General features: G+C 37.3%; 1 protein-coding gene across 2 annotated transcripts in view; it reads right to left on the bottom strand.

The window, feature by feature from the left end:
- Positions 1–12,113, bottom strand: part of LOC122644252 (protein FRA10AC1) — a 92,892-nt gene that overhangs the window by 55,266 nt on the left and 25,513 nt on the right. For both annotated transcript variants that reach the window (XM_043837890.1, XM_043837889.1), the window contains exons 4-5: positions 4,650–4,733; positions 559–598 (exon numbers count right to left, since the gene is read on the bottom strand). In XM_043837890.1, coding sequence (XP_043693825.1) covers positions 559–598; positions 4,650–4,733 — 124 coding nt within the window. The remainder of the gene's footprint in view (positions 1–558; positions 599–4,649; positions 4,734–12,113) is intronic.

The raw sequence follows: 12,113 nt of genomic DNA, 5'->3' as shown, positions 1-12,113 counted from the left end.
GTTTTAACGTTGCTGTGTCCGCTCATATCTGTGTCAAACACACGACATACATATCCATGCCCTCATCAAAGGTAGATATCTTCGAATACAAGTTAAGAAAATAAAACAGGAAAAAAAAAGTGAAAAATTTCTGACCAAGCAACTATGTCTACAGATTTAGGCCACATTTTGAAAACTTCTGATTCTCTGGAGTTATACTTCCAGCAAGGATAATTCTGACCCATACGATAATCAACTTAATGCATCACCACAAAAGAAAAAAACAAGTACTTGCTAGGATGAGAAGCAAAAATACTTCGCTTAAAAAAAAAAATAAAAGCACTCAAAACAAGCAAATACTTCGAAAGAAACACTCCAGAGATCAATTTTTTTCTAAACAGGATTCTACTTAGAATCACTCTAGAGAACAAAAATCCCCACTGAATCACTGCAACAAGTGATAACAACTGCACCCTTATCTTCCATTTGCTTCCCATTCAATAAGGGGGAAAAGTGAACAAGTTCCAGCCTATAATTGAATAACCCAGATGTAAAAATATACTCTAGGAGAAACTGTACCTTTCCACTTTTGTACAGTGACATGTCAGCTATGCAATATCTTCAAAAAGTTTAAGGCCACTAACAAAGAACCACCAATAATTTCTATATTATATGGAAAAAATCTAGCTTCAGGATGAAACAATTAATATATGGGAAGATGAACCAACCAAAGAAACATATAAACATATAATCGATAAGACATGTCAGCCGTCGAATCCAGAAAATAATGCAGGAATGGATGTGGCATAGGAAACAAGATAGGAAGGGGTGTCAACAGTTGCAACGAGTTAGGTTCAATGGAAAAATCATTCAGTTGTTCATAGCAGACAAACAACGTTATTCAAAGTCTACAACCTTGCAACTTTCCAACAAGTCCAAGATTGTTTAAATCTGATTTATATTGAAGGAGTTATGCACAGGTCAAACTTAATTTGGTGTGCGCAAATGCTGTCAAAATCGCTCTGAATGAAAATATTTTTTTGGATATCACAACAAATGAATATTTTACCGCACTTTTGGTTTTTAGCAATGTTTTACCATATTAAGATATATGGAATTTTTAGATTTGAGAAAAACCCTAACACTAGAAAGTTGAAAATTGCATCTACCGTCGAAAATCCAGGTTTTTTCTTGAACTGGGGGGTTGACTTTTTTTCCTTTTGGAATTTGATCTTTTAACTATTTTTATTGGATTCAAATAGGGAGTATTTGCTTATTTATGAATAATATCTTAAGTAAATGAAATACAAAAACATTAACTTAAATGATATTGGGCATAAATAAGTGTATGTCCTGGTTTTCTACTAAGTGAAACTCCTATTTGGATTTTGTTTTTGCAAAATCTGATAGCGTCATTGTGTTTAAATGGCCTAAAATAGGTTGAGTACCAAGTTTCAGACCCAAACCAGGTCTAAATCCCACCGAAACCAGGTTTCGAGTTGAAAAAAAAAATGCACCAACTCGACCAAGATCTCGGTTTTTCCCAAGGTCGAGTTCCGAGTTTTAGTACCTTGGTTCTCTGTGGGGAGTGCAAGAGCCACGCGCATGCGGCAGCCAATGAGAGCACATGCGCTGATATCTCGGGGGGTGGGATTCCGCCTTTCATGGGGGGCAGGGCTGTCACCCACACCACCCACAGAGAACGTTATATATGTATGTACAGGGGTAGGGGGAGGGGAGTAAATACCCCATAGGATGGGGGAAAAAAAAAGAAAATTATGACACCATATCCCTCGAACTTTTCTCTTTATATATAAGCTGTTTTCAGCAACCCTTGTCCACTGCTTCAGGGATTTGCACTTCATAACAACTGGACCTTTGTTTTGGAACCTTAGTCTTCACAATTCCAAGAGATGACACGAAAGCCCCATAATCAAGACTTTTAGGTGTTTGTTGAGTTTGCATACAATTTGGAATTGCAGCTATTCGGACAGTCGTAGTTGTATTGATAAAAAATCATTCTAAGCTGTCATAAAAGACATCGGTTGAAGGCCTATCAAGGATATTAGAAGGCCAGGATTCCAGATATTGTGCTCAGTTGTTATGACAGACATCGGTTCAAGGCCTATCAAGGATATCAGAAAAAGCGTTAGATGAGTTTTTTTAATTTAAACATTAAGGGTCATTTACAGTGTTCTTTGATTGTAAAAAGTTGATCTTAAAGAATGAACAGTAACTAGGAAACATCTATTATTGGGTTTCATTAGATTCTTCTTTCCATTTTGGTCGAAAAAATTTGAGTGCAGGAAATAAAGGTTTCAACTTTCAATAGGACAGTGCCACCCACTAGAAAGATTTTAGACAAATACTTGATGGTTCACTTATTTTACAAATTAAGTATTGCTGCTGTAAATATGACAGAGATGATCTCTATTGGTGAAAATTTTACTAAGATTTTCTGCTGTCATTCTTTCATCCCTTTCAAAAATCATTAAGTGAGGTTTTGCATTAGAAATATTATCCATAAGTATTTATCTCTAAGCACATACTTCCCATATCATCTTCCAATTGCCTTAAACAAGAAGCACCATGAGGCACCAAATGTTTCTTCCGTGAACTGAATGGGAGGAAGATGGATAAATATAGGCTTTACCAGCAAAGAGATGTTTGCTTTGTCTATTTCTTCTTATCATGTTTATAAAGCTAAAGAGTACAAAGAAAAACAAAAGATATTAGTCCCACCAGTAGCGGGAACCAAAGCTTGCTGGGGGACCAAGCTAGGTCCCTAAGGATGAATTCAATGCAGCCTATTAATGGACTAATGTGTAAATCTTTTATCTAGTGAAAATTGTGAGTTTCACTAGATTATTTAGCAAGAAAAACACATACCACTAAAGTTGGTGAAGGATAATTATATGATAATGTACCCTTTTGTCTGTTAACCTATATTGGATTTTGGATGTTCAGACCTGAGTGTTGCAGGTAGTAAAGAGCTCAAAGAACAATCTTCACTTCCAAGAACATCCACATCAAGTTCTTTCCACGCTTTCTGTAAATTCTAGGAAATCAAGTTTTTAGCATATAAAGTTAAATAGTGTGAACTTTTTATATATGTGGTTCTATTCGTTTTACTAGTATGTTCCCACAAGCGGCTGTACTGTACTTGATTTCTTTTTGCAATAATAAAGTGTGATTCATAAAAAAGGGGTGAATTCAATGCAGCCTATTAATGGACTAATGTGTAAATCTTTTATCTAGTGAAAATTGTGAGTTTCACTAGATTATTTAGCAAGAAAAACACATACCACTAAAGTTGGTGAAGGATAATTATATGATAATGTACCCTTTTGTCTGTTAACCTATATTGGATTTTGGATGTTCAGACCTGAGTGTTGCAGGTAGTAAAGAGCTCAAAGAACAATCTTCACTTCCAAGAACATCCACATCAAGTTCTTTCCACGCTTTCTGTAAATTCTAGAAATCAAGTTTTAGCATATAAAGTTAAATAGTGTGAACTTTTTATATATGTGTTCTATTCGTTTTACTAGTATGTTCCGCGGCTGTACTGTACTTGATTTCTTTTTGCAATAATAAAGGGATTCATAAAAAGGGGTGAATTCAATGCAGCCTATTAATGGACTAATGTGTAATCTTTATCTAGTGAAAATTGTAGTTTCACTAGATTATTTACAAAAAACACATACCACTAAAGTTGGTGAAGGATAATTATATGATAATGTACCCTTTGTCTGTTAACCTATATTGGATTTTGATGTTCAGACCTGAGTGTTGCAGGTAGTAAAGAGCTCAAAGAACAATCTTCACTTCCAAGAACATCCACATCAAGTTCTTTCCACGCTTTCTGTAAATTCTAGGAAATCAAGTTTTTAGCATATAAAGTTAAATAGTGTGAACTTTTTATATATGTGGTTCTATTCGTTTTACTAGTATGTTCCCACAAGCGGCTGTACTGTACTTGATTTCTTTTTGCAATAATAAAGTGTGATTCATAAAAAAGGGGAAAAGAGTGTTCAATAGGGTGGACATTTATTTGATACATTGTTTTTTCCTCATATAGTATTGATTCGTTAATCACTTGATAAGGACATGAGGTTGATGCCTTAATGTGGTATGTAGTTCAGTCATTGCTCATCTCTACGCTTTGAAATAGGTAAAACATGAATACATATAGAATCGACTTATTTCAGTTTGGCAGTTGGTTGGTTGACTCCCCCGCAGGCTGCTGATAATTTATTAATTCTAAATAAAAAAGAATGTGTTCCAAAACAGTTGTCTCAGTCCAGCATTTTAATCCTGATAATATTCAATCTTATTTCCAAGTAAATGGAGCTGGCTACATGAATCTTGCTTTGCCATTCTACTCTATTAATGGCCATATTTTTGTTAAATGTTAATCATAACCAAATGATCCAAAATCTAAAAATTTGACACAAAAGAGTAGAAATGGATTTATCCAGAGGGGAGGGGGGAATTAAATCATACGAACATTTACCTGTAATACTTTCCATAACCCTTAAACACTACAACAGTCGTGGAAAGATCATATTCTGATATGCAACCCACATAAATCATCAACATCAAAATTCTGAATCACTAAATCAAACAATTCAGTAATCCAACACTAGGATGCATATATTTGCAAAGGATACTCTTTGAAAAGTTTATCATAGTAGCGCTTCACAAGCTTTTGCTCCCAAGATGGATCCATATCATCTTCCTCAGAACGGATGAACCTTTATAGAATAATATTACTCAATAGATTAGCCATATGCAAGACATTGTTCAGCACATTTTGTACAACCTTAAAATCAAAAAGCTTTAGATAAGTACAAAAGCATGTTAATTATCCAAGGCATGAGTTTCGCATACCATTTTTTTCATCAATAACTGAAGAGGTCATATTTATATGTGAAAAGTTGAAGTTCAGAATGGTCGTTGAACTTTGTAAAGTTCACAAAATCATACATGGCATGTATTGTTGGCATGGTACAAAATTTCGCCGATATTTCGGTGAATTTCGGAAATTTTGTTAGGGCCGAGACGAAATGTGAAAACGAAACGAAAAAAGTACATATTTCGACGATATTTCGAGACATTTCAGAACATTTCGGTATGTCGCCAAAATATCACCGAAATATGGTATATGCCACTTAAAGGGTCACGTGACCCATGCTATAAAACCCATATCTCGCAAGTCTCGGTCGACCTGCAGAGACCTCTATAACTCTATTTTGCTTATGTTTTTGCATTCTTCCACTCTTCCAACTTGGATCCAAGCATTGTTCTTCTTCATTTACGATTGTCGCCCGAAACACGTCGAAGCTTCATCCAAGCTCATCCTCCAAGGGTTTTTCACTATTTAAGGTAATTCTTTTTTCTCTAAAACTAATTTTTTTGAAACTAATATGTTCAATACATGTTGGATGGTGATGATATTAATATAGCTTAGACACCGGAGGCCAATGTACAACCTCACGGTGTCGAAATTTTTTTTTTATTTTTTGGTTTTAAAATTTGATTTTCCTACAACTAAAATAGAAAAAAATTAGGGGTAATATAACTTAGATGGGGATTAATTAAATAGATGTTAGACACCAATGGCCGATCTACGGCTTCACGATGCTGAACTTATTTTTCTGCCAATAAATAATTATTTTTAGTTTCGAAAATTAAGAAAAATATTTAAAAAATAAAATAAATAAATAAATAAGGAAAAATATGAGTTTTAGGTTTGAAAATCGTGAAAAAATATGAAAGCCATTTCTACATGTTTTGAAATGCATTAGATATATATTATATTTAATAATTTTCGGTTTTGTTGTGTTAGGTCAATATTTATATTAAAATTATATATAAAAAATTATTTTTAATTATGAGAAAAATATAAGGGTTAAGGGAAAAATATTAAATAGCTATACAATTGTTTTAGTATTCTAAAAGTCTCAATTGAAGTGCTTCTACATTAAGTTTTTAATTATTTGTTTTACTTACATTACAGTAAACAAGTATTATTATGGCGGATCGTGAAAGACAACGTGCGAAGGGCAAGCAAAAGGTAGGGGAAAGTAGTCCACAAAGGGAACAGAGGGAGTAGAGAGAACAAAGAGAACAGAGGCCAGCCAGCCAGTATAGGGGTGACATTGCATTGTTACATGGCACTCCAATTGACGGGGATAAGAGAAAATCCCAATGTAACTATTGTCACATGCAGTTTTGGGAAGGTGGGTCCAGTAGACTTAAACAACATCTGACTGGAGGATCTAAAGATGTTGTAGGTTGCCATATGGCACCTGTGCAAATAGCTAGGGAGATTGGTGAGAGTTTGAGGAGAAAGAAGAAGAGGAAGGCTGACAATCAGAGAATAAGAGAACAACTTGAAGATGCAGTGAGGAGTTCAATGGGAGGAGGAGGACAATACCATGATGATGATGACTCCTCTGATGATGATGATGGTGAAGACATTACAATACCTGATGATATACAAAAAGGAGAGGAGACTAGGGACTTTCGACAGCCTTTTTCAAGGAGTAGAGCTAGTTTTCAAGATGATCAGCAGAGATAGAGAGTAGGGGGTAATGGAGGAGCTGGCACATCTGGAGGTTCTAGATCTTTCAATCCTTTTAAAAGATCACAAAATGTGAAGGCAGCCCCAACACCTCTATCAGTACCAGTACCACCATCAGCATCAGATCCTAAACTACATAGGAAGAAAGGAAGCAGTCAACTAAGAATCAAAGGAGCATGGAAGGGGATGAAAGGGGTTAGTTAAAGAGTCAATAGCTACGTGGATGTTATACCATACCATCTCAGCAAACACTGCACAAGGCCCCCATTATGATACCATAATTGATACAATTGCAGAGGCTGGCCCAGGGTTCAAGGGCCCCACCCCATTTGAGGTAATGAATGTTTATTTACCTCAACAAAAGTCTGAGATTGATGAGTACATTGGGGAGATGAGGAGTATGTGGGAGACATATGGGGTGACTGTAATGGCAAATGGATGGACTGGGCCTACAAGAAAGTCCATCATCAATTTTATGGTTTATTGTGATGGGAGGACAGTTTTCCTCAAATCTGTGGATGCATCCAAAGAGATAAAGGATGCAAAATACATTTACAGATTGTTAAAAGAAGTGGTTGAAAAAGATGTGGGATTGTATCGGACAATGGAAGCAACTTCAAGCTGGCCGGTGAGAAGATGATGAACAATAGTAAGTACCGGCTCTTCTAGACTCCTTGTGCAGCCCATTGCATCGATCTAATGCTAAAGGATATGGGAAAATTAAAGTTGGTAAAGACTATGGTTGAAAGTGCAAGACAAGTCACCAACTTTGTATACAACCAATCCTTTGCACTCAATCTATTGAGGGAAAAATATGGGGGTGACTTGGTGAGGCCGAGCATCACAAGATTTGCCACCAACTACATTGCCCTAAAAAGCATTGAGACAAAGAAGGCCAAGATGAGAAGTATGTTTGCTTCTGAGGAGTGGTTTGGATGGAAGGGTTGCAATACTGCAAGTGGGAGGGAAGCACAAGCAACCATATCATCTGAGGACTTCTGGACAAAACTAAGCAAAGTGGTGAAAGTTTTGGAGCCAGTAGTTAAAGTTCTACAGATAGCTGACTCCGCTCTCAAGGCCCTACCATGCTAGTCCTATATGCTACAATGGACTTGATGAAAGATAATGTCTACAGTGTGGCTCCTCGTAGTAGCAAACACTTCTTGGATATCATCAATGCTCGCTGGGAGAATCAACTTATGCATCCATTGCATAAGGCTGGTTAGTAAATTTGTTTATGTAACTAATTCATAGTATTACTATTTACTAATTACCTATGCATTTGACAATATCTCATTTCTAAATGTCAAATTTCAGCATACTACTTGAAGCCCAAGTATCAATATAATAATAAGCTTGGGTTGGAAACTCAACTTATTGATGCTGTGAAACAAGTAGTGAAGAAGTTGGAGCCAAATGATCAACTACAAGCTATTTGCAACAATGAGGTGAGTCTTAGAATTCATTTGGAATATAATTAGTAAGTAATAATTACTAATTAGTAATAAATAATTACTAATTTTCCACATGGGTGTAGATGAAGATGTTTAGGGATGCATTAGGAAGTTTTGGAACCAATGCTGCAATACAAGGCAGAGCACGCGGTGATGCTGGTACTCAATTCAATATCTAATTCTTTTAAGTTTTAAATTACGTATGTATTGAAAGTTGAAACTTGAAGCAACATTTGACACGTCTTTTTTTGTTGTAAACTTGTAATGCAACTGAATGGTGGGTGTTGTATGGGAAATCGGCTGAGAATTTAAAGAGAATAGCAATCAAGGTCCCTGCCCAAATATGTTCCGCATCTGGCTGTGAGAGGAACTGGAGTACCTTTGCGCTCATCCACTCCAAGAGGCGCAACAGACTGGGGTCCGAACATCTATCTAACATGGTGTATGTGCACTACAATTTGAGGCTAAAACTGCAACACATACGCATGGGACATGAAGGACAAAGGGGCACCATTGACCTCGCCGACATCTTTCAAGTTGACTCAGACGATGAGGACCCTATTGTGGATTGGGTGAGGGATAGAGGTGAGCCGGTGTTGGATCAGGAGGGAGGTAGGCCCGACCCCGTGATAGCTTCCGAGATTGGTGCTGATGCGGATGATTATATGGCTGACGAGGGTCAGATACATGCACGGGAAGCATCACCCATACCATTCCAGCCCACTGGTGGCAATGTTGTTGATGATGATGACTGGTCTAGGTCCTCAGGTGATGATGATGGTGGTGATGGTGGGGGTGGTGGGGGTGGTGGGGGTGGTAATGAAGAATTTGCTAAAATGCGAGAGTGTTATGTGGTAGGCGAGGATACAGTGCCTATAGAGCCAGTACGATTCACTAGAGAGACACAATTTGATCATGCCACATAGGATACGGACCACGGTGCACGTGACCCCACACCCGCACCCTCACAAGCCCCCATACAACCATACAGCAGGAAGCGTAGGGGTCGACAAACACAGTTACAAGCTGATTATATGGACATTGATGACTTATCTAGCTCTGTTGGCGGTTTGAGTATGGGTGACAGGGAGGGAGGATCAACTGGGCATTGGCGTGCCCCATCTTTTGACGCACATACCACTCCATTGTCATCGGATTATAGTGCATCACAACCTCACGGTGGATATGGATATGGATATGGATATGGATATGGATATGGATATGTATATGGGCAGTTTAGTGGGGTAGGGGACTATGACTCCCAGTCCCAGTCCCAGTCCCAGAGACATACTGGATCATCTTTTGTGGATGACATCTTTGCATACCCTAGCTACCGACCTCACCAACCAGTGCCAACGCTGCTTCCGCCAACATCATATCATATTGGATCATCTTCTTCCCAGGCTGGACCGATTGGTAACCCTAACCCATATCCTAGGATAGGTTACCTACAGTATGTTGATGACTCCATTTACATGACAGTTGTGGATGACTACACTCGTTTCTTCTCCGAAACTATACCGTGGTCCACATATGTCCTTCAAACAGAGAACAATGGACGTCGACTCCAGTGGGCCATGAGTGGGGTTGATCCAGGAAGGCATAGCAACTATTATTAGCACTAGTGACTTGTGAGTCTTGCACTCCTGTAAGTTGTAAGTTATGATTTGTGAACTTATGAGTTGTGACTTTGTGTATTGCCTATTAAAGTAATAAGCAATTGAGTATTGAGTCATTGACTATTATGGAGTTTATGAGAATATGATTTATGAATTATGTCTTATGAGTTTTAATTAGTTTGTTTAAATTTCTTTTATGTCTTTGACTGCCTAATCAATGTGTATTTAACTATTTATACATTAGGTTCGGCGACCGTATATTGTCAATCAAGGGTGCAAGCCCAAAACACCACTTTGAGTTCATTTTTTTGCAATATGAAGGTTTAAATGTGTTTATTTAGCTTAAATAAGGGTGTCCATGAAGTATCAGGCCTAGATATGGCCAAAAACCCACCGAGATGGACTCCTGAAATATTGCAGAAAAAATGCAATATTTCGACAAAATTTCGACATATTTCAAATATCTCGGTAGGCCAGAGATACCGATATATCGCAAAATTTTATACCTTGATTGTTGGAATTGATTGGGTACATGTTACAGACGATGTTGTACCAATCTCAGTCGCCAAGTTTCATCCCAATTAAAATTATGAAATAGAGGTCAAAGTGTGGTTCAAATCTAAGTCAAATTACACCATTACCTCTAATATGTAATAATAAATTTAGTGGCATACATTGACCCATATATCAGAGGCTCAATTTGGGTTGAAATTTGACAAATGAGATGGGCAGAGTGCTTTTATGGCATGAACAAAGTCTGACATGTCATATCAATAAAAAGTTGAACTGTGTAAAGTTCACTAATCCTTGTGAACTTTGTTAGGACTCATTATATTAAATCATAATTGTCAAGGCATCACCTAGGCACCCAGGCGCTTCAGTCGCCTTGGGCACCTAGGTGCCTTGTTGGTGTCGCCTTGCTTCCGCCCCCAACGCCCTTGGGTTGGCCTAGACGCTGTGACAACTAAGGATTATATGCTAAACTTTAAAGTATGCCTGTGGGGATGAATGCACTCTGCAAAAGGGACATTAGAAGGATCCAATTCACCTGCTGACTGATACCTCTTCTGGTTTGCACATCATACTCACATTTGTCCATGCATAACCCTCTCTCTTGAGGTGATCAATGTTAAGAACATTATTGAGCACAACCATGGAAGAAAAGCTCCAACTTCCATAAAACTTAAATATAGTTTCTAAGATCAAACAGATTCATGGTCCAGATAGGCACATTCAAATCCAATGTTAGTTCTGCTCACACATTCTGGAAGTATTTTTAACTGTTCTTTTTTGTCGTTCAATAGTTTCTACTTTATAGGGTTATAATGAGTTCTGGAACAGGTTGCTGATTACTAATTGTGGGGAAAACCTCCCAATCAGTTCACATGAGCTAGGATTTGGATGTGCAGATTATGGCGGAGGTTTGAGGTTAATTGACACAGAAGAAATGGGACAAAGAAGACCTGACATGTACAGTGCAAAAGAATATTAAAAAAAAAAAAAAAAGGAAAGAACAGAAGAAGGATACCTAGTTAAGGTACAACTCACCCAGGATTAAGTGCAAGCACCAACTAGAGCTACAAATCAAGACCACCAACCACAAAACAGGAAAATAAAGAACCAACTTAGCTGCAGTTCATAAAAGCAACCTATAAGCTTTGAATTGCAAGATCGTAGGCTCGTCGGAAGCTAACTGAATAGGCTTTCTAGTGGCACCTAAGTCATGTTATAGTGACAAGTTTTGACCTTCCAAAAGTTGATCTGAAGAAAATAATGCAGATAACCCTATAACAACTTAAATCTCAAAACAAAAACTGCACATGCAAAACCTCCTTCGAGTTGAATGCAAAGATTCCGAAGAACAAAACTACTATATTTAAACTGATATGTTAAAGCATAATATCTTTTAACTCTAATTGCTTACTAATTTATGCTTTACTAATTTCTATCAACTTCCTCAACTATACTTACTGGAAAATCACCATTCTTTATTAAGAACTTATTTCTCTTCAAGATACAGCATTAAGAGGAGCTCATTCCCCCTTCACATGATCCTTATCAATTAATATCCCTGCAATAATTCTAATCCAAACCCTTAATGAAAGTCTTTATTATTACTTGTAAAATACTTTAAATTTTTCATTAATTATCTTTAATTATTGGAAAAAGACTGCAGTACCTAAAATGCGGATGGTTTCCGGAAGCAACAATTATTCTCCATATTAACTATTCTAACCATTGCATGATGGGGAATTTCTTGGAGAAGCCACTTGCCAAATTTACTAGCCTACCTCAACTGTAAGGCCTACCATGTATGGGGCATTGCCCCTTTGGTTTTCAATGGTTCTTGTTCTTCAAATGGATTTGACTTGTTCAAAAAATTTTGAAAACACATGGAAAAGTTGGAATGGTCTAACAACACATGTAATATGATAACATAGACAACATATCCCCCCAGGTTGGGCACCAAAAGAC

The sequence above is a fragment of the Telopea speciosissima genome, chromosome 10 (assembly GCF_018873765.1).
Source record: "Telopea speciosissima isolate NSW1024214 ecotype Mountain lineage chromosome 10, Tspe_v1, whole genome shotgun sequence".
NCBI lineage: Eukaryota > Viridiplantae > Streptophyta > Magnoliopsida > Proteales > Proteaceae > Telopea > Telopea speciosissima.
Note: the sequence above shows the minus strand (reverse complement) of the source record. Positions and strands in the feature narration are given on the sequence as shown.